Genomic DNA, 20,489 nt, shown 5'->3' on the forward strand with positions numbered 1-20,489 from the left:
CCAATGATCCCCGCCCCCCCCCAGCCCCGCCTCTGACACACGCCCCAGCTGGAATCCGGCGGGTTTGTCACTGCGCTCCACCCCGTGCCGAGGAACTCACCGCTAACTGGCCGGTAAACTTAGTCTCAGCGGGTCCTTCAGGGCCCCGCCCCGGAGCGTAACCACGCCCCCTGTCGTAGACCCCGCCCCGTCAGGCCCGCCTCTTTCCCCACCCCGGGCGCCTTCCACTTTGAAATTGGGGCCCGCGTGACGTCATCGGTGTGCGCGCCGCGTCCCTGGACGTACTTCCTGGGTGGGAACGGCAAAATGGCGCCAGAACCGGTGGCGGGGTGATTCTGCTGGCCCTATCCGGAGCCAGTGTACGGTCCCGGGCTTCTTGTCCCTTTCTGGACATGGAGGATGTGGAGGTGCGCTTCGCTCACCTCTTGCAGCCCATCCGAGATCTCACTAAGAACTGGGAGGTGGACGTAGCGGCACAGCTGGGCGAATATCTGGAGGAGGTGAGGGCGGCGGGGGAATGGTACGAGCCTGGGAATCAGGCGTCACTGCCACCCCCGCCTCCAGGTCTGTAGCCGTCTGGTGTTTTGTTCTCAGCTTCTCGTGTTCTTTTTCCTCTTCCAACACCAGCCTGCCTCTCGAAACTTTCTTCAGTTAGGTTACCCTGGAGCTGTCATTTCAGGTCTCTATCCGTTAGCGAGCTGTGAAATGGATTTGGTTGGACCATAACCATTTTCTTCAACAAATACGTTACTTATATTTTCTTTTCGGGGCGCAATATATTAAGCATCACTTTTCTTTTTTTCGGTGCTTGGGATTTAACCTAGGGCTGTACGAGCTTGGCAAGCGCTCTACTGCTGAACTTAAAAATCCCTTTTTTCTTCCTAAGGCAGGCCTTAAATTCGAAATCTTGCCGTCTCAGTCTCCTGATTATTTGCGAGTACTAATCGACCCTTCTATGTCTGGGCTCTTAATTGTATTTGAGAGATTTGGATCCCGAAGGGAAAGGGATTTCTTACCTTAGACCTCAAGCTCCGCCCATGTCTTCTCCCCAGGCGTCCCATACCCTGGACTCTTAACTTGAGCTAGCTTGTCCAGAAGGACCTGCCCTCCCAGTGTGTGGCCCTGCCCTCGCTGTAATCTAGCCTATCCGCATTTCATACCTCCTTTTTTAGCACTAGTGTCTAGATCTCTTCAGGCTCTGGCGGCTCCGTTTCCGCCTTTTCACACCTCAGCCCAATTCCATCGGATTCCACTACCTGTCTTTGAACGGTAGTGGTCTTCTTCATCTTACACAATCCGGAAGACGCTCGAAATGTTCTGTAATTCAGTTGGGGAGCATTTGTTGGTCTGACAGTTTCCTTTCTGAAACAGTGCTTATTAGGATTTCTATTTCACTGCTTCTTTTTACTCTCCTAAATGTTGAGCTTCTCGGGGTGGGGCCTTCTTTCCCTTAAAAATAGAACATCTTGCTTGTGTGCTTTCAGATACGGGCGTTAACTCTATGTGTGGGATACACCCATACATCTACTTGTAGGCTGTCCCAGTGCTGCCTCCAGACTGTTTGTTCTTGCCACTCTCTTGCCTTTTTCTGGGATGGTACATGATCTCTTGGGTCTTATTTAAAGTGGAGCTTTTGATTTTTGGTTCAAATTTTAGTCCTCTATTTTTGGTGAAGAGTTTTACTGTGCAACTAAAGATGGAAATTAAGAGATATAAAAAGGCCTCATGTCCCACACCATGTTTACCTATGAATTCTGTCCATTATATCGCCAGAGTGTCACTTCAGTTCATGTGATCCGCATTACGTCTGGTCTGGGCCTATTATACCTAGTTATTTAAAACCTTCTCATCCAAGGTTCCAGATTGGACATCATCCAGTAGCTAGTGTGAGTCTTCAAGTCTTCAAAATTAAAACGAGACAGGGTTAAGAGTGCAGGGAACTGGAGAGAAGGTTCATCAGTTAAGAGCACTGGTTGTTCTTCCAGAGGACCTAGGTTCAAGCTAAGCATCCATGTGACAGCTCACAACTAACTATAACTCCAGGTCCAGGAGATCCAGTGCCTTCATGTGGCCTCCACCAGCACCAAACACACTAGTGGTGCACAAATACATGTAGAAAAAATACCCACAGAATTTTTTTTAGAAAATTAAAATCAGGCTAGAAAGATGAGTCTTGAAGAAGATTGCGTGCTGCTCTTGCAGAAGACCTGGGTTTGGTTCTCAGAACCCAGATGAAGCTCACAATGGCTTGTTACTCTGCTTTGAGGGATTCCAGGGCCAGCTTCTGTTTCCATGGACACCTGTAAGCACATGGTACACATACGTACAAATGCAAGCAGACACACATCTTAGAAAAAAAATATAGCCATGCCACAACACTGCTTAGTTTAAAGCTCTCAGGTTTTCATTACGATTCATTGCTCAGCAATTTTAACCGTATCCATGGTTCTGTACCTTGTGACTTTTTTAAAAATTTTATTTTAACTCTAAAAATTATTATGTCTATGAGTGCATGCATATCAGTGTGCTTATTGAGGCTAGACAACTTGTGGGAATCTGTTCTACAAAATAGATACTTAGGTCATTAGGCTTCATGACAAGCACATTTATCCACTGAGCTAGTTCACGCTTTTTTGAATGGTTAACTAAGGCCTCTCTGCTTGTTCTTGACTGAAGGGTGTCTGTGATATCTTGTCCTGCTAGTGACTGTTCTATTTATAACTAAGTCTTTTTCATCCTGTAAGTCTTTTATTGTTATTTATTTTGGTTCTTTGAGAGGAGATTTCTCTAATTCTGGCTGTCTTGGAATTCATTCTGTAGACCAGTCTGGCCTCAAACTCAGATATCCGCCTGCCTCTGCCTCCTGAGAGCTGGGATCAAAGGCATGCACCACTATGTCCAGCTCTCATCCCTTAAATATGAAGTGTCAGTTAACCATTCTATCTAAAATAATTCTCTCTCTCTCTCTCTCTCTCTCTCTCTCTCTCTCTCTCTCGTTTTTGTTTTTGTTTTCTTTTGTTTGTTTTTTGAGTCGGGGTTTCTCTGTGTAACAGCTCTAGCTGTCCTGGAACTAGCTCTTGTAGACCAGGCTGGCCTCAAACTCACAGAGATTTACCTGCATCTGCCTCCCAAGAGCTGGGATTAAAGGCTTGCACCACCACCACCGAGCTAAAATGATTCTCTCTTATTGTGACGTAATGTCACAAGGTATTCTTCAACTTGCTGTCTGTTGTCTGTCTCTACCCTACAATGTAAGTTCTAAAAGGGCAGAGATTTTATATATGATTTCTTCGGCTTTGTAGAATGTCTTAGACATAGTAGATGCAAGATAAATGCTTATTAAGTGAACTTGTGATCTGATGATTAACCTGTACTGCACAGTTGGCTGAAGAGTGCCAAGAACAGTGGTAAGCGGTCATACTGGCTGGGTTGTGGTGGCGCTTGTGAGGCAGAGGCAGGCAGGCAGGCGAATCTGGCTCAAGGCCAGTCTGGTCTTCAGAGCTACCAAGCGAATTCCAGTACAGCCAAGGCTACAGAGAGAAACCCTGTCTCAAAGAACAAAACAAAAACAAACAAACAAACCTGATGGCAAAGCAAACAGTAATTTATGCTTTGAGATAGAATTTCTGCTCTCTAGGAGAAATTCTAAATACCAAGGTAGGAGACACATTATTTGGTATTAGGGGCCTACTTGGCCTAAGCACTGTTTCTTTGTATTTTATATAAAGCAATGTAATCAAAACTGATAGTACAAAAACTGACACAGTCACTAGAGAGATTAAGTGATATACTGGATGTCACAGCTGATAGTGGACAAGGCAGATCTATTCCTCCCCCTGACTGTGTCTGTGTGTTGTCACAAATGGGTGGTAGATTGGAAAGAAAAGGTTAGGATATTAGACGACTTTGACTGAGGGACCTGATTTTATTTGAGGTGAAAGGACTTGCCATGTCTGATATGCTGAAAAAATGTGTAGAGGGAACATGGTGCTTGCCTCAGTGGAAGGCAGGAAAGTACAGCTCCTAGGGGACACCTGGTAGCTGGAGGAGACCGGATTTAGAGACCGGCCTTGGAGGCTCTGCTTAGCGTTTCAGGTCTTTCCCTCCGAGTGGCAGAAAGCCTACAAAGCACATACAGGAGAAGACTGGGGGTCAGGTGGAGTCCCGCTAGAGCTGAGGCTGGGCCAGAGCTGTAGTCATTAGAGAGGAACCCGGAAGTGGTAAGGGTCTGATCCTAGATTGAACTGGCAGGTGAGCAAAAGAGAGGAGCTGAGGTCCTTTAGTTTCTGGGAATCCTGCATGGACTTGCTCATTTGGCTCTAGATTATAAAATCTGCATAGTTGAGCAAGACAGTTGGATGTATGGGTTTGAGCTGTAGTAAAAGTGTCTGCAAGATCTTGAGTTAATCCCTAAAACCTTGAACATTTCTGTGGGGTGTCTTGAGGTTTTTTTTTTTTTTTTTTTTTTTTATGCTTCTCAGTAGGTGCTGTAAATGGAACCTCAGGGAGAAAACTGTTCTGAGGATAGATTTGGCAATTGTTGATGTGTGTGGCTGGTCACTTGAACAGGGATGGACAGATGGCACTTGGCAGAAGGTGTTCAGTAGGAAAAAAGAGTCCAAACACTGGTTAAGAGCCAAGGTTCACAGAGACCAAGGAGGGCTGCAGAGGGAGAACTCCTTACAGCACCAGAGGATAGAGAGTGCTGTATCCTGGCCAGCGGGATATGAACAGGGGTCCTTGATAAACCTGGAGGGGAGGAATGGAAGGGCAAGAAACACGAGAACTGACAGCAAGACAGGATTTCTGATCAAGCTGTGCTTTATTAATTCTCAGAAGCTGTTATATAACAAAACGGGCAAGGGGGAGGGTGTCAGATCTGCTGGAATTCAGGTCTGGAGACTCCCTAGCTGATAAGGAAATACTGAGGGTCTGTGATTGTTGACTAACAAAGGAAATGCTAATTGTTTCTAAAAGCCTGGGGCCTGCAGGTCTCACTAGGAGAAGATACCAGTTTGATTTCCTAGGCCCAGAATTTACCCTGCAAAGGGGATAGAGGTAAATATTTTACTTAACTTGTTAGCTTAAGATGACTCTAAACAAAATACAGATCTCAAAATACAGATCTTTGCTTCCCGCAGTGCTATACTCTTCTGTCTCCTTTTCCCTATCTCAGGGTAAAGGGTCTTTCTGCTTCAGTCTGTCCTGGTTGGTTTTAATGTAGGTGGGTACAATGTGAAGTGCTGATGAGGGCTGGTATGCAACTTTAGCCATCATGGTCAGTGTCCTTTGGGGACCTCTCTTCCAAAACACTTGATCTCACAGGATTCGAGAACTAGGGGGAGTCGCAAAGATCTAACCTCCCTCTAGAAATACCCAAAGGCAACTGGCAAACTCTAGTAGACTTAGAGCTATCTATGTTTGTGGGTGGTGGCTTGAGCTGTTCTGGAAGAAGTGAACATAGGCTTCTCTTGCATCGGCATCTTACTCTTTGAAACTGACCAACTGTTTAGCCTAGGTGGACCTTGAATCCTGCCTCAGTGTCCCAACTGCTGGGATCATAGGCATGCCCACCAAGTCTAGCTTACTAATGTTCTCTCTTGCAGCTGGACCAGATCTGCATCTCTTTTGATGAAGGCAAAACCACTATGAACTTCATTGAGGCAGCACTGTTGATCCAGGGCTCGGCTTGTGTCTACAGTAAAAAGGTGGGTTCCACAGACTGCCAACCTTTGTGCTTTAGTGTTGAGCGGGAGTAGCCTGATTAGCTCCTTCTGGGACATCAGCAGTGTGCATCTGTCTGTAGCCTGCTTTCATTGTGGGTCGCACTTAGGATCCCTTCACGACTTCCAATACTAAAGAAAAACTGGAGTTTATTGTTTGCTTTTGTTTATGTTTTTTTTTTTTTTTTTTTTCGAGATAGGGTTTCTTTGTAGCTTTGAAGCCTGTCCTGGAACTAGCTCTTGTAGACCAGGCTGGCCTCAAACACCTGGAGATCCACCTGCCTCTGCCTCCTGAGTGCTGGGATTAAAGTTGTGTGCCACCACTGCCCTGGCATATTATTTGCTTTTTTTTTTTTTTTTTTTTTTTTAAAGACATATGCATCCCAGGCTGATCTCTAACACTGTGTCTACCTGAGGAAGATGTCCTTGAACTTCTGTTCCATTTGCCTCTACCACCTGGAGTGGTAGTAGGACAGGTGTCAATCACCATATCCAATTTTTGCGGTCCTGTGGTCAGGGGTCAAAGCTAGGGATTCATGCATGCTAGGTGAGTGCGCCACCAACTGAACTATATTCCCAACCTGCTTGTTTTTGAGGCAGGATTTTATTAGCTAAGACTGACCTTGAGCTTGCTCTGTAGCTGAGGCTTGCCTTGAACCCCTGATATGTCTGCCTTTGCATCTCGAGCTGTTTGAATAATAGGCATGTTCTCCAATATCCAGGTAAACTGGAGTTTAAAATGCCACTACCAGGAGATGGTTCAGTTGGCAAAAGTTTGCTGTATAAGCATGAGGGCTTGAGTTTGGATCCTCAGCACCCACATAAAAAGGCAGGTGTAACCCTAACACTTGTTGGCCCTAGATCTCACTAGCCAGTCAGCCTAGCTAATCACTGGTCTTCTCAGGTCCAGCCTAAAAATAAAGTAGAAAGCAGTCAGAGAAAATATCTGAGGTTAACCTATAGCTTCCATAATCATTTATACAATATACATGCACATCTGCACACATTTGCACACACCCCCACACAAACACAAATATATAACACACATACCAAAATGGTATGGCTAAGCTAGAAGTATAGTTCAATTGTATAGCACTTGTCTAGCATCCATGAGGCCCTGGTTGTGATCCCTAACATCACAGTCAATAAATAAAATGACCAGAACGAGCGGGTCAGGTGTGCTGTGAGCTCTGTTGTCCCTCAGGTACATAATTATCTGTAGCTCAGTGTGTATAAGCTCTACCTTCTCTGCTTCCACATGTGGGTACTATGCAGTTGTGTACATCATCTAGGAAAACTGCTGGTCTCACCCTGTGGTGGGGCCTTTGGTTTTGTGTAGGAGACCAATAAGAAGCAAATGAAATATGTCAGGCAGGCCCATCATGGCTTACATTTTGACAGGGCCATCAGAGACTGTACCCTCCTGTGAACTGAGCAGTGTAGCTAGTAGAAGGAGCTGCAGCTGGCCTGGGGGCACTGGGCAAATGAACAGTGGCTACCATGTGTGAGAGTTCTGGGTCTACAGAGCATGTGCCAAGGGCCATCTGCAGCATTGTGGGCACCCATCGAGTCATGGCCATGCCCTGTGTCAAGGAGGCTGTGTTTGAGAATGTGGAGTATGGGACAGAGAAGTAGAAACTCAATTGTCAAAAGTAATTCTGACGAGACTGATTTGACTTGAGAATTATTATTATCATTTTTGCTGTTGTATATGTGTTCTGTGCATATGTATGTCCAGGAATGTGGAACCCTGAGGTTAATGTCTGTCTCTTTACTTGATCCCTCTCTTATTTTTTGAGATAGGGTCTTTCACTTAACCTGAAGCCACTGGTTTGTTTGGCCAACTGGCCAGTGACCTCCAGGGCTCCTTCTCTCTCTGCTCCCCAGTCTTCTCCAAGCTGGGGTCACAAGTGTACACTGCTATGTTTGGATTTTTAACATGGATTCTGGGGATCCAAACTCAGGTTCATGTGTTTGCATGTCAGGTACTTAAGTGTGTGGGTGTGTGCCTGTGAGTGTAGTTTCTCTCAGAGACCCGAGGCATCTGATTCCCCTGGAGGTGGAGTTACAAGTCGTTGTGAATAGCTAATGTGGGTGTGGGAACCTAACTCAGGTCCTCTGGAAGAACAGCAAGGACTCTTAACTGCTGCGCCATCTCTTCCGGCCCCAGAGAACTTTTTTGTGTTCATATTTCAGTGTGTGTGTGTGTGTGTGTGTGTGTGTGTGTGTGTGCATGCGGTATGTGTAATGTGTATGTGGGTGGACATGTGTGGTCACCTAAATATGCAGGTCAGAAGTTGATAGAGGAATTGTTTGCCTTTTTTTGTTTTTTAAGATTTATTAATTTTTGTCAGTGTTGTGGCACATGCCTTTAATCTCAGCACTCTTTAAGGCAGAGAGTTCCTGAGTTCAAGGCCAGTCTGGTTTATAGAGTAAGTTCCAGGAAAGCCAAGGTTACATAGAAACCCTGTCTCAAAACAAAACAATATTATTAATTTTACTTAATGCTATGAGTGCCTTACCTGCTTATTTTTATGTTCACCATGTGTGCTTGGTGACCTCAGAGGTAAGATCATTGGATCCCCTGGAACTAGAGTTATAGTTGTGAACTGCCTTCTGGATGCTAGGAACAGAACTTGGGTCTTCTGTAAGGGCAGCTTTTGATTGCTGAGCCATCTATTTTTCCAGCTCTCCACCTTATTCTTTGACAAAACCTCTAACTGAACCTGGAGCTTACTGTTGTAGGAGGCTGTTCGTTCATTCCCTGCTGCCCAGACTCAAAATGAGCACTCAAAAACTATATTATTTAGAACACTGCTTGACCTATTAGCTCTATCTTCTTATTGGCTAGCTCTTACATTATTAATTTAACCCATTTTTATTAATCTATGTATCACCACGAGGCTGTGGCTTACTGGGTAAAGTTCTAGCTTCTGTCTCCAGTGGGGCTACATGGCTTTCCCCTGACTCTGCCTTCTTTCTCCCAGCATTCAGTATACTTTTCCCGCCTACCTCTGTTCTGCCCCGCTACAGGCTCAAGCCAGCTTTCTTTATTCATTAATGGTAATCATAGCATACAGAGGGGAACCTCACATAAGCTTACTGTTACAGTTGGACTGGCTAGCCAGCAAGTGCCCAGAATTTGCTGTCCCATCCCAGGGCTGGGGTTTCAAATGCGTGTCACCTACTCTATTTATGTGGATGCTTGGAATCTGAACATAGTAAGCATTTTACTCACTGAGCAGTTTACTTAGTCCGTTTGTTTGTTTTCAGACAATAGCTTGGCGTGTAGCCCAGGCTGGCCTTGAATCTAAGATTTATAATTTTTAGTTAATCTCAGCCTTTCAGTGCTGGAGCAGGCTTGTCATTTTTTTTTTTTTTTTAAGAGATTGGGTCTTTTTTTTTTTTTTTTTGCTTTTTCGAGTCAGGGTTTCTCTGTGGTTTTGGAGGCTGTCCTGGAACTAGCTCTTGTAGACCAGGCTGGTCTCGAACTCACAGAGATCCGCCTGCCACTGCCTCCCAAGTGCTGGGATTAAAGGCGTGCGCCACCACCGCCCGGCAAGAGATTGGGTTTTATACCAGAACTTATTCTATACTTTAGACTGGCATCAAACTCATGATAATGTTCCTCCTTCAGCCTCCTATGTACTGAGGTTACATGCATATGCCACCACCCTGGGTAATGAGAATTACTTGATAGTAGTAAAACTGTCTGGGCTTGGGCTTGTATGGAGGTTTGGAAATGATGGCCAGATGTTGATATGTACGGTCTAATAGGAGGTTCCTCCCCTTGCAAGGGGTGTTTCCAAGCACCATTTCAGAGAGTCCTCTCCTTTCCATGTCCTTATTGCTTGTCTCTGCTTGCCAGGTGGAGTACCTCTACTCACTGGTCTACCAGGCTCTTGATTTTATTTCTGGCAAGAGGTGAGTATTAGAAGTGAGCCAGGAGGAAGAGGCCTTCATCTTCTTAGCTGAGCCCTGTTTGCAGCTTGGGAGGCTCCTGAGTCTCCCAGGATGCTCTTGATATGTTTTACTTTCTCAGGCAAGCCAAGCAACTCTCCTTAGCACAGGAAGATAGGAGCAACAGGGCTGTCAACTCAGGAACTCCCTATGAAACAGAGGATGAGGTGAGTTGGGGCATGCGGACTCTGCCTGAGGTGCTCGTCTGGCCCTGCTTCTGTGACTACTTGCTTTCTCCTGCAGTTCCTGTCACTGGATGACTTCCCTGACTCCCGGGCTAATGTGGATCTGAAAAACGACCAGACATCCAGTGTGAGTGTCCTGGCCTTTGTGAAGTGGGGATAGCGGTCTTTTAGTGTTGCTCCTGTAGAATCAGAACTCTCCTTCCTCCACCGCAGGAGCTGCTTATCATACCCCTTGTGCCCATGGCTCTGGTGGCCCCTGATGAAGTGGAGAAGAACAGCAGCCCCTTGTATAGGTAGAACACTGCTAGCAGGGGAAAGAAGGGCAGGAAGCCTGCCTGAAAAAAGTCTCTGTAGCAAGCTTGTTTTTCTGCCAACACAGCTGTCAGGGTGAGGTCTTGGCCAGCCGAAAGGATTTCAGGATGAACACATGTACCCCTGACCCCAGAGGTTCCTTTATGTTGGATCCAGTGGGAATGTGTCCTGTGGAGCCTGCAGATTTGTGCCCCATGCCAAGGAGCCAGAAAGGTAAGGGTTTGGATGTTGAGGCTTAGTGGGAAGTAGCTCTTTTGAGAGACTACTGCTGGGTACTTTAAGCCTGCCACCTCTAGTCTTAGCAGCTGCCTCATACCACATCATACCTTTCCCACTGTAGGTAGCTTGGCTAAGCTTCTCTCCCTCATCTTTTTTTTTTTTTTTTTTTTTTTTTTTCGAGACAGGGTTACTCTGTGGCTTTGGAGCCTGTCCTCATCTTTTTTTGTACCTTGATTTCCAGTCAACAAGTTCCTAGCTCGGCTTAGGGATGGGGTCTGTTGTCTATGTCCTCCTTAGTCTCAGACTTGGAGCCTGCTGGGTTCTACTTTCTGCTGGCAATCTAGAGTCTCCTTTGACACCAGTGGGGACCTTCTGGGGACGGGCTGACCAAGTCTAATCTGTCTCCAAGATGCTGAGGATGCTGAGGGGCAGCCGATGGAAGTCTCTGGGAATGGGAGTCAAGTTTCCGTACTCAACATCTCCCAAGAGCCAGGTGAGAAGAGAGCACCAGGGAGGGTGATCTCGGTAGAACTCTGACCTTGGATGCTCTCAGTCTCCTTAGCCTCTTGTTTGCTTCCTGTTCACTGGCTTTTGGGGACCAGGCCTAATGATAGCAGATAAAGTCTTATGTTGACTCTCTGTGCTGTAGTGTAATCAGTGAGTTTGCTTTCCTAGGTCTTCTCTGGGTAAATGTAAATGGTAACAAAGACTATCTGGGTTGGGACAGTAGCTTGGTTGGAGCACTTGCATATACAAAGCCCAGGGTTTAGCCCACAGCATAGATAGATAGATAGATAGATGGATGGATGGATGGATGGATGGATGGATGGATGGATAGAAGATAGATAGATAATCAAATACATAAATGTTTGCCAAGAGATAAGGTAAACCAACCAAAGCATGCCAGTATGAGGAAGAGAATATAAAGCCTTGTTTAGTTTTTCAAATGCTAAAGTGTGAAGCTGAGAAGAAAGGCTGGCCTGTCCTGCTCTTCTAAGAGCTGGCCATGAGCTGCCTACATGGGAGCTCTACCTGCTGCCTGACCTCCAGCCTCTTTAAGCTAACTAGTTTCTTGGTTCCTACCCAAACACTTTTCTAGAAGGCCCAATGCTCAGCGGTGGTGATGAGGATGCAGAGGATGCAGCAGAGCCCCAGGAGGCTGCTCTAGAGCCTGCAGAGCCCAGGACCTCACAGCAGGTGGGACAACAGTGACTCCCAGAGCTCAAGCTGTCAACAGAGCGAGCTCTGGTTCTGGGGTAGAATTAACGTTACATGGGACAATGGTGCAGTGGTCTTGGCTCCTGTCTGTCACACTGATATTATCCCATCACTCTAATTTGGTATTTCCTCTCAGAGGGAGTGTCTGCTCAGAAGCCTGGCATCCTTCAGCCAGACTGTTTAATGGCAGCTTCCATTACCTTTCCCTCTTTAAGCAGAACTGCAGTTGCTCCCTGAGAATGGACTGGCATCCAAGGCCCTGAGCCCTGTGGAGCTCATTGTATCTGCACTGTCAGCTGATCAGTCTGGAGGACTTTGCTACCTCTTTCAGCCCCCACAGAAGTAGTCTATCCAGAGAAATCAAGAAATCCTTATTTAACACGAACAAACCACACAAAACAAAAGCCTTGAGGCTGGGGATGTAGTAGAATGGTGAAATTCTTGACTAGCCTATGGGAAGCCTCGAGTTTAATCCCCAGCATTGTAATATGACTACATTAAAAAAACTAAGGGGCTGTAGAGATGGCTTAGACGTTAAGACTGTGTAATTTTTTAGAGGATCCAAGTTTGGTTCCCAGCCTCCACATCAGGCAGCTGCTAAACATCTGTAACTCCAGTTCCATTGGGGATTTAGTGCTTCTGCCTCCACAGACAGGCATCTGCACTCCTATGTGAATTGACTGTCTCCCCACATATAAACAATTTCAATTTTTATGTTGACTGTTCTGGAACTCAGTCTGTAGACCAGAGTGGCCTTGAACGCACAGAGATCTGCCTGCCTCTGCTTCTTGAGTGGTGGAATTAAAGACATGCATTGCATGGCTTTTCTTTCTTTCTCTTCTTTTTTTTTTTTTTTGGTTTTTTTCAAGACAGGGTTTCTCTGTGGCTTTGGAGCCTGTCCCTGGAATTAGCTCTTGTAGACCAAGCTGGTCTCGAACTCACAGAGATCCGCCTGCCTCTGCCTCCCGAGTGCTGGGATTAAAGGCGTGTGTCACCACCGCCCGTCGTTTCTCTTCTTTTCTTTCTCTCTCTCTCTTCTTTCCCTCCCTCCCTCCCTCCCTCCCTCCCTCCCTCCCTCCCTCCCTCCCTCCCTCCCTTTCTTCTTTTCCTTCGTCCCTCCCTCCTTTTCTTCCTTTTTTTCCTTCTTCTCTCCCTCCTTCCCCTCTTCCCTCCCCTTCCCTTTTTTCCTTCTTTTCTTTTCTTTTCTTTTCTTTCTTAATAAAATCAGCCAGGCAGGGTTATTGATGCTTAGTGTGAGCATGAGGACCTGAGGACCAGAGTTTAGATCCCTATAGCCCACATAAATGTTGGGTAGGTGTGGTGGCCTGCCTGGAATTCAGGCCTGGAAGTAGAGACAGGATACCCAGAGCAAGCTGGCTAGCAAGATAGCTCGGGTGAACTTTGGATTTGTTTCAAAGACTCTGTCTCAATGAATAAGGTGGAAGAAAATTGAAGATGCTTTTTTTTAAAAATTTTTTATTTATTTATTTATTAAGCATCCAATGTACTGCTGGCAAGGAAGGCACCAGGTCTCATTACAGATGGTTGTGAGCCACCATGTGGTTGCTGGGAATTGAACTCGGGACCTCTGGAAGAGCAGCCAGTGCTCTTACCCTCTGAGCCATCTCTCCAGCCCTTGAAGATGCTTCTTAACATCCAACTTTAGCTCCTGCATGCACTCATACACATGTGCACTCACACAAGCAAAAAAAAAAAAAGTTATAAACAGAAAAAATGGGGAAATTACTCCTGCCCAAACCAACCTGATGTATTTAGAAGGAAATATTAACAATTATGAAATTTGGATGGATTTATAGTCTATAACATATAGCTTTGGTTTTCTTTGGTTATTGGAGACAGGGTCTCATTTTATAGCCCAAGCTAATCTTGACCTTGTGAACCTCCTGCCTCAGCCTCCCAAGTGTTGGGCCAAAAAAGAGCCAGCATGCTAGTTTGTCTTGTTCTTTCCTTGTTTATTTACTTATTTATATTCCTGATGCTAGGATTGTACCCAGTAATTGTACATGCTAGGTAAGCACTCTACTAGGGAGTCACATGCTCCCAGAAATATTGTGAGTTTTAATAGCAATCCAAATCCCCACTCCCTTCCCTCCTCCCATTCCTTCCACACCCCCTCTAATCCTAAGAGAGGGTAAGGCACTTTGCTATGTGGAAAGTCCAAGGCCCTCCCTACTACATCTAGGCTGAGCAAGGTATCCTTCCAAAGAGAATAGGATCCCAAAAAGCCAGTATATGCAGTAGAGATAAATCCCAGTGCCGCTGCCAGTGGCCCCTCAATCTGCCCCAGCCATACAACTGTCACCCACATTCAGAGGGACTAGTTTGGTCCTATGCTTATTCCTTCCCAGTCCAGCTGGAGTTGGTGAGCTCCCATTAGCTCAGGTAAACTGTTTCAGTGGATGAACCCTATTGTGGTTTTAAAGGAAAAATTTCCCTGATGACTGGTTCTCTTCAGGATTGTGTTTGTGTGTATGTGGAGGCTAGAGGTCCACCTGGGGTTTCATTCCTCAAGAGCTGTGACAGGCTCTTCCATTGCTTGTCTAAAGTATTCCCCACTTCCAGCAGTTTAAGTGCCAAGTACCACAGTTCCTTGTACTAGGTTATAGTTAGTCCCTCCATCTGCATGTGGGGCTATATATTTTCCCCTTTTTATTATTAAAGGTCAGACCTGAGAGGTATTTTCTATCACTTTATCATGTTCTCTTCCTCACACTTTATTCCCATGGGTTCCAAGTTTTAGATCCCAGGAAGGGCTTTTGAACATGGATCTAATTTATACCTTAGTTTCCTTTCAGCCTCCAAGCCCTAAGAAATGGCAAGGCAGCACCCCTATCTCATTCTCTCGTTTATCTGATTTACTTGCCAGATTAGTGAGAGGTAGCATGAAAGATGCTAACTGCATCTCCCTTTATTGCATTTTCTCCTTTATACAAAAAGTTCCTGGTTGGCTGCCATCTCAGGCTCCGGGGCATCTCTCACTACACGGCAATTGTGATGCAACCTCCTCCACTTCTTGCCAGTGATCTCTACCCTGGTGCGCTGTCAGAGACTGCAGAATTTCTTCTAAACCCTTTAGCTGTCTTCAGGGCATCTCCATATTCATGTGGTGGACCCCACTCACCAGGCATGCCACCTGTACCATGTGGATAAACTGTCATCCTGGAATTCCCGTCACAGACACTCTGGGCCTGATGGCTTAGCCTTAGTTGCATGTCTCATTACCTGTAGTAAGAATCACGCCATTAGCTGGGCGGTGGTGGTGCACGCCTTTAATCCCAGCACTTGGGAGGCAGAGGCAGGCGGATCTCTGTGAGTTTGAGACCAGCCTGGTCTCTAGTTCCAGGACAGACTCCAAAACCACAGAGAAACCGTCTCAAAAAACCAAAAAAAAAAAAAAAAAAAAAAATCACGTCATTGCTGCCATAACAAGACGACACTATCACACAGTGTAATGGAAGGCATAGCTGTATTTGGACATCTCCCCATTCATTCATATAGGCTTCTCAGCTTCAGTTACCTGACTTGCTATGCTGTATGTCCAGGACCATACACTTCTCTCCATTTCGTCTTTTGTTCTGTTGTGTCCCTCTTCAGTGGCAGTTATGCTGTGTGACATTCTTTTTTCGGGGAGGTGTGAACAAATGTCTATTCACCTTAGATAGAGAACTGAAGACAGATCAAAGTCCAACTTGGTGAACCAATGAGCGTTTTTTGGGGGTGGGGGATTACTTGGAGGAATATGGGTGAGGTGTTACCTATAGGAGCAGAAATAACTCAGAGACGCCTGCATCGCCAAAGACCCACCCAAGCATTTGTGAAAGCTCACAAAGCTGGAAACCTGGAACACGCTGCACAACTCGGAGGCAGCTCAGCAGGTTGGAGAGCGTCTTCATGGGGGCTTGGTTGGTCTCAGCCTCTTCTGTGCAGCTCCCTTATCCGAGTCTTCACTGAAGCTTGGCTAGTATCTACTTCTAAGCCTTCTATGTAGTTGGGCTGCTGGGAGAATCTTCTCAGCAGTCTTTACTGTTTATATATTCTTGGGGAAATAGGGACCTAGTGAATCTAGTCAGTTTTAGGAATTTCCTGAAACAGTTGAGTTTACTTGATATGTTAATGACCATCCTGTAGAATGGAGTGTTTCACCTCATCATAGAACAGCAGTTCTTAACCTGTAGGTTGCGACCCTTTGGGGGGGGGTCCCATATCAAATATCATATGTTTGCATTATGATTTGTAACTGCAGCAAAATTGTTGTAATAAGAGCGGTGGGGCTGCGTCCCCGTGGCTTTACCCAAAATAATTACATGGAAACTGTATTCTTTTAATTACTGCCTGGCCCATTAGTTCCAGCCTCTTATTGGCTAGCTCTTACATATTGATCTAACCCATTTCTAATATTTTGTGTAGCACCACGAGCTGGCTTACCAGGAAAGATCTTAACCTGCGTCTGTCTGGAGTGGGAGAATCATGGCGACTCACTCACTCGGCTTCTTTCTCCCAGCATTCTGTTCTGTTTACTCCGCCTATCTAATTTTCTGTCCTATTAGGGCCAAGCAGTTTTCTTTATTAATTAACCAATAAAAGCAACAGATAAATACAAGACCCACCTCCATGACAAAATTACAGTTATGAAGTAGCAATGAAATTGTATGGTTGGAGCCGGGCAGTGGTGGCGCACGCCTTTAATCCCAGCACTCGGGAGGCAGAGGCAGGTGGATCTCTGTGAGTTCGAGGCCAGCCTGGTCTAGAAGAGCTAGTTCCAAGACAGGAACCAAAAAGCTACAGAGAAACCCTGTCTCGAAAATCAAAAAAAAAAAAAAAAGAATTTGTATGGTTGGGGTCACCACAACATGAGGAACTGTGTTAAAGGGTTGCAGCATTAGGGAGGCTGAGAGTGCTGTCTTAGAACATCCTGCTGTTCATTGCTCTGCTCACATCCTGTGTCATAGTTTTACTCTAGGAGGAAACTGTTCACCACCACAGTGAGCACCACCACACCTGGCTGACTTATGTAAATGTTGGAGACTGAACTTAGGTCCCCAGGCTTGCAGGCGAGCACTTGGTCAACTTTTCCTGGCCCCTCCTTAAGGTTTTTACTTTTGGTCCCTAAGAGGGCCCTTGAACCATGTTTTTGCTGTGACACTAAGCAGAATTTCTGGGCTCTTGAGAGCTTTTGGTGGACAAGAGCCGAGAGAGGAGAGCCTGTGAGCTATTTCTTTGCAGACTGCCACCTTGCCCAGGAGATACCTGCTGCGGGAGCGACAAGGGAACCCGGAGCCTGCCTCCCGGCTACAGGTGAGATATGCCAGGTCTCTGGCAGGGCAGGTATATTCAAAGGTATGTCTTTGCCCTGTTGCCCTTCAGACCCTCAGCACTTCTTCCAGAAACTTAAGTCCTCTCCCATGTAGCTTTGGGCCTCTCTAATCCTGGGCTATCACCACTTTGTGAGCTCTGGTGGGGAGGGCTCCTGTTTTTCCCTCAACTTCTGCTTGTTTGTACTCAGGAGACCCCAGATCCCTGGCAGAGCCTGGACCCTTTTGACTCCTTGGACTCTAAGGTCTTCCAGAAAGGTCAGTAGAATTGGTGGCCTCATTTATGTTCCCCTGCCTAGGGCTACTGAGTTACAAGATAGTGGATTGGAGGGGGCTTTGTATCCCCTTTCCTTGGCTACTCTTGAGGCAGTCTCTCTTTGCCTCCAGGTAAGCCCTTTTCTGTGCCGCCTGGTATGGAGGAGCCTCCAGGACATAAGCGCAAGAGGAAAGGTGCCACCAAGCTGCAGGACTTCCACCAGTGGTACCTGGCTGCCTGTGAGTGAGTGTGGGTTAAGGCGGCGCATCCCTTTGCCTGGGTACTGTGATTTTGGCCTGGTTCTTGCTAACTGCTCTCTCACAGATGCTGACCATGCTGACAGCAGGAGGCCTCGGCGAAAGGGCCCAACCTTTGCAGGTGAGGCTGGAGTCCTACCTGTTCGGGGAAGGTAGTCTTTGCCTTCCCCAGTTCCACTGCCATCCTCCCTGCTAGGGTCACTTGATGTCCTGGGTGGACAAGGGTGAGCTTGGTCTGGATGGGGAAGCCCTTCATAAGGCCTTTGTCTGCAGACATGGAAGTGCTGTACTGGAAACACGTAAGAGACCAGCTAGAGAGCCTTCAGAAGCTGCAGAGGCAGAAGGCAAGTGCCCATAGTATTCAAGTCTGAGACCCACAGGGCCTGGAAGATGAGTCTCCTCACAGATATTCTCTGTACAGATGACCGAGAGATGGCTGCCTGGGGCCAAGGAGGATATGTGGCCTGTAGAGGAGGAACGCTTGGAAGATTCCCTAGAAGACCTTGGGGAAGCGGGTAGGTGCCATTTGATGTGGGGTGGAATGGGAGGGGTCCATGCTCTCAGCACCTACTGCTGTCTGAGCAGCTGCTTCTGGTCACTTCTCCCATGTCTCAGCAGATGACTTTCTAGAGCCTGAGGAATATGCAGAGCGGGAGGAGGTGATGCCTGGGGAAGCTGCTGACCTAGGTAGGTAATGGGAGCACCTGAGATGTGCTGAGAGTGTACAGCCCCATAGCTGCAGCAGCTCATGGCTGGGTCTTTCTAGATGCAGAGGCTATGCCAGAGTCCCTGAGATATGAAGAGCTGGTCCGAAGAAATGTGGTAGGCCTGGGTCATGGGTGGAGCAGTGGGGCGTCCTGGGCCCTTACGTGCAGGAAGAACCCACTGGTCCTTCCATAGGAACTCTTCATCGCCACCTCCCAGAAGTTTGTCCAGGAGACAGAGCTTAGCCAGCGCATCAGGGACTGGGAAGATACTATCCAGCCCCTGCTCCAGGAGCAGGTTAGGATGCTGTTGGGAACTCCAGCCTTCTGCCACCAGCTTGGGGTTATCCGAGCTGTCTCTCCACTTGAAGCTAACATGGCCTTTCCCTGTGCAGGAGCAGCACGTGCCCTTTGATATCCACACCTATGGGGACCAGTTGGTTTCACGGTTCCCCCAGCTCAATGAGTGGTGTCCCTTTGCAGAGCTTGTAGCGGGGCAGCCTGCTTTTGAGGTTTGCCGCTCCATGCTGGCCTCCTTACAACTGGTGAGTGGCCTGGGACACATGGGATGGGGAAACCCCCTTGGACTCTGCTGATGCCTCGTCTCCACAGGCTAATGACTATACGGTGGAGATCACCCAGCAGCCAGGACTGGAGGCAGCTGTGGATACCATGTCTCTGAGACTGCTCACACACCAGCGAGCCCATACACGCTTCCAGACCTATGCTGCCCCCTCCATGGTCCAGCCTTGAGTGGAGAGCACTGAGGCGCAGGGGTGGAAGGTAGTGTATACCTGGAAATCTTGTGCCCCTAACGTACCATGGGGCCATTTACTCCAGTGCTGCCTCCAGGCTGGTCTAGCCTGTTGATACTGCTGCCCCCTCCCTGTTCACTCAACAAGCCATTTAAATGGACTGCGGATAGAGAGCACCCACACACTGACTACATTCATTTATTTACCGACAGGACCTAGGTAGGATGTTCAGGGCAGGATGCTTTGGAAGGCAGCTATGTGCCGACGTACACTGTCTACAATCTGCTCTGCTGACCGGCTTCGACCATAGTAGTCCGTGAAAAGACCGTCTGGGTTGAGCAAGTAGATAGCAATGGAATGGTCCACAATATAGTCCTGGTCCTCATCCTTGGGACCAGCACTGTAGTATACACGGTAGTTGCGACTAGCTTGGGCCACTTGTTCTTTCGAACCAGTCAGACCCAGCAGTCTTGGGTGGAAGTCCTTCACATACCGGGCCATGGCTGCCACATCATCCCGTTCTGGGTCCACAGTGATGAAGACAGGCTGCACCAGGGGCAGGTCAGGCTCTGCCTCCAGCTTCTGGACCACCTGGACCAGTTTTTCCAGCTCATCAGGGCAGATATCAGGGCAGTGAGTGAAGCCAAAGTACATCAGTACCCACTGGCCTCGAAAGTCGGCTTTACATCGCGGCTGGCCTTTGTGGTCCATTAGGCTGAAGTCGCCCTGGCCCACAGCAGCCTGGCGCAGGGCCTCTGTCCGTTGCTGTTGGCGCCTCTGTTCCTTCTCAGCTCTTGCTGCCAGCCAGGCCCAGCCCAGCCCAGCTCCAAACACAGCAGTGATCAGCAGCCTGGTTCTTAGCCCAGGGCCTCTGGGCTGGCCCTGCCCTGACCAGTGTCGGGACTTTACATACAGAGTTTCACCTCCTGGGATCCGGAGAAGGACTCGAGGTTTGAACTGAGAGAGCCTGGGCCAGGCTTTGGGCCCTAGAGCCTGTAGCACCATGGACCTGAAGCTCCTGAAAAAGAACAGAGATGCCAGCAGTTGGAAAAGAACAGACAAGGTGCCTGGGCCCCACTGCTGAAGAAACTTATCACCCCATATCCACGCAGGTTAGCTGCCTGTCGGGGCTCATCTGAAAGCAGAACTGCTCCACCTCAAGCCTTAAGCTTGAGCTTAGGCAACACCAATTGTCCATAGCTGGTTCGCTCCTAGTTCTTTAACTAGGGAGCCTCAGCCTCATTACCGCAATCTGTCCATAACCTGCCCCTCAACCACCACGCTTCCTTAATTACCGCAATCTGTCCATAACCTGCCCCTCAACCACCAGGCTTCCTTCTGGATGCCTAGAAGCATTCAGAACATGCTTTGCCTGGGCACCAGAACATGCGTCTATTTACAATAAATTTTTTTTAAAGGAAGGATGTCGCTGATACTCTGGTTTACTACCTTACAGGGGTAATCCTTTCTACCTCAGGAGAAATCAGTGCCACTACTGTCACACAGAATAGCCCATTAGTGCTCAGGGCGCCTTTGGCCCGTCTGTCCCTGAGGTCTCTGGCATCAC

General features: G+C 47.4%; 2 protein-coding genes across 7 annotated transcripts; one reads left to right on the forward strand and one right to left on the reverse strand.

Annotated features, from left to right (window-relative positions):
• The first annotated feature begins 300 nt into the window (after positions 1-300).
• Positions 301-20,332, forward strand: Ncaph2 (non-SMC condensin II complex subunit H2). Of its 6 annotated transcripts, none has more exons than XM_057791743.1 (21): positions 301-500; positions 5,607-5,708; positions 9,592-9,647; positions 9,766-9,850; positions 9,927-9,995; positions 10,082-10,161; positions 10,248-10,393; positions 10,809-10,892; positions 11,499-11,596; positions 16,862-16,933; positions 17,142-17,208; positions 17,338-17,445; positions 17,531-17,584; positions 17,737-17,807; positions 17,885-17,978; positions 18,079-18,150; positions 18,230-18,285; positions 18,364-18,465; positions 18,563-18,712; positions 18,780-18,950; positions 19,838-20,332. In XM_057791743.1, exons 1-20 carry the CDS (start codon positions 393-395, stop codon positions 18,918-18,920), a joined length of 1,815 nt encoding a protein of 604 aa, XP_057647726.1. In that variant the 5' UTR covers positions 301-392; the 3' UTR covers positions 18,921-18,950; positions 19,838-20,332. The 6 variants fall into 6 exon arrangements, with proteins under 6 accessions (XP_057647726.1, XP_057647729.1, XP_057647730.1 ...); XM_057791746.1 differs by having other exon boundaries at positions 18,082-18,150; XM_057791747.1 differs by having other exon boundaries at positions 301-407.
• LOC130888595 (protein SCO2 homolog, mitochondrial) lies at positions 19,112-19,927 on the reverse strand. The gene has a single exon (XM_057791751.1). The coding sequence runs from the start codon at positions 19,925-19,927 to the stop codon at positions 19,151-19,153; it is 777 nt and encodes a 258-aa protein (XP_057647734.1). The 3' UTR covers positions 19,112-19,150.
• Positions 20,333-20,489: the final 157 nt, after the last annotated feature.

The sequence above is a fragment of the Chionomys nivalis genome, chromosome 17 (assembly GCF_950005125.1).
Source record: "Chionomys nivalis chromosome 17, mChiNiv1.1, whole genome shotgun sequence".
Lineage (NCBI taxonomy): Eukaryota > Metazoa > Chordata > Mammalia > Rodentia > Cricetidae > Chionomys > Chionomys nivalis.

What these genes read in the sequence shown, in the direction of transcription:
- Ncaph2 (XM_057791743.1), top strand. Translation starts at nt 393, where the DNA reads ATGGAGGATGTGGAGGTGCGCTTCGCTCACCTCTTGCAGCCCATCCGA. An exon ending in CATGCCAAGGAGCCAGAAAG is followed by an intron (nt 10,394 to 10,808) that starts GTAAGGGTTTGG and finishes TCTGTCTCCAAG; the next exon opens with ATGCTGAGGATGCTGAGGGG. An exon ending in AGAAGACCTTGGGGAAGCGG is followed by an intron (nt 17,979 to 18,078) that starts GTAGGTGCCATT and finishes CCCATGTCTCAG; the next exon opens with CAGATGACTTTCTAGAGCCT.
- LOC130888595 (XM_057791751.1), bottom strand. Translation starts at nt 19,927, where the DNA reads ATGGTGCTACAGGCTCTAGGGCCCAAAGCCTGGCCCAGGCTCTCTCAG.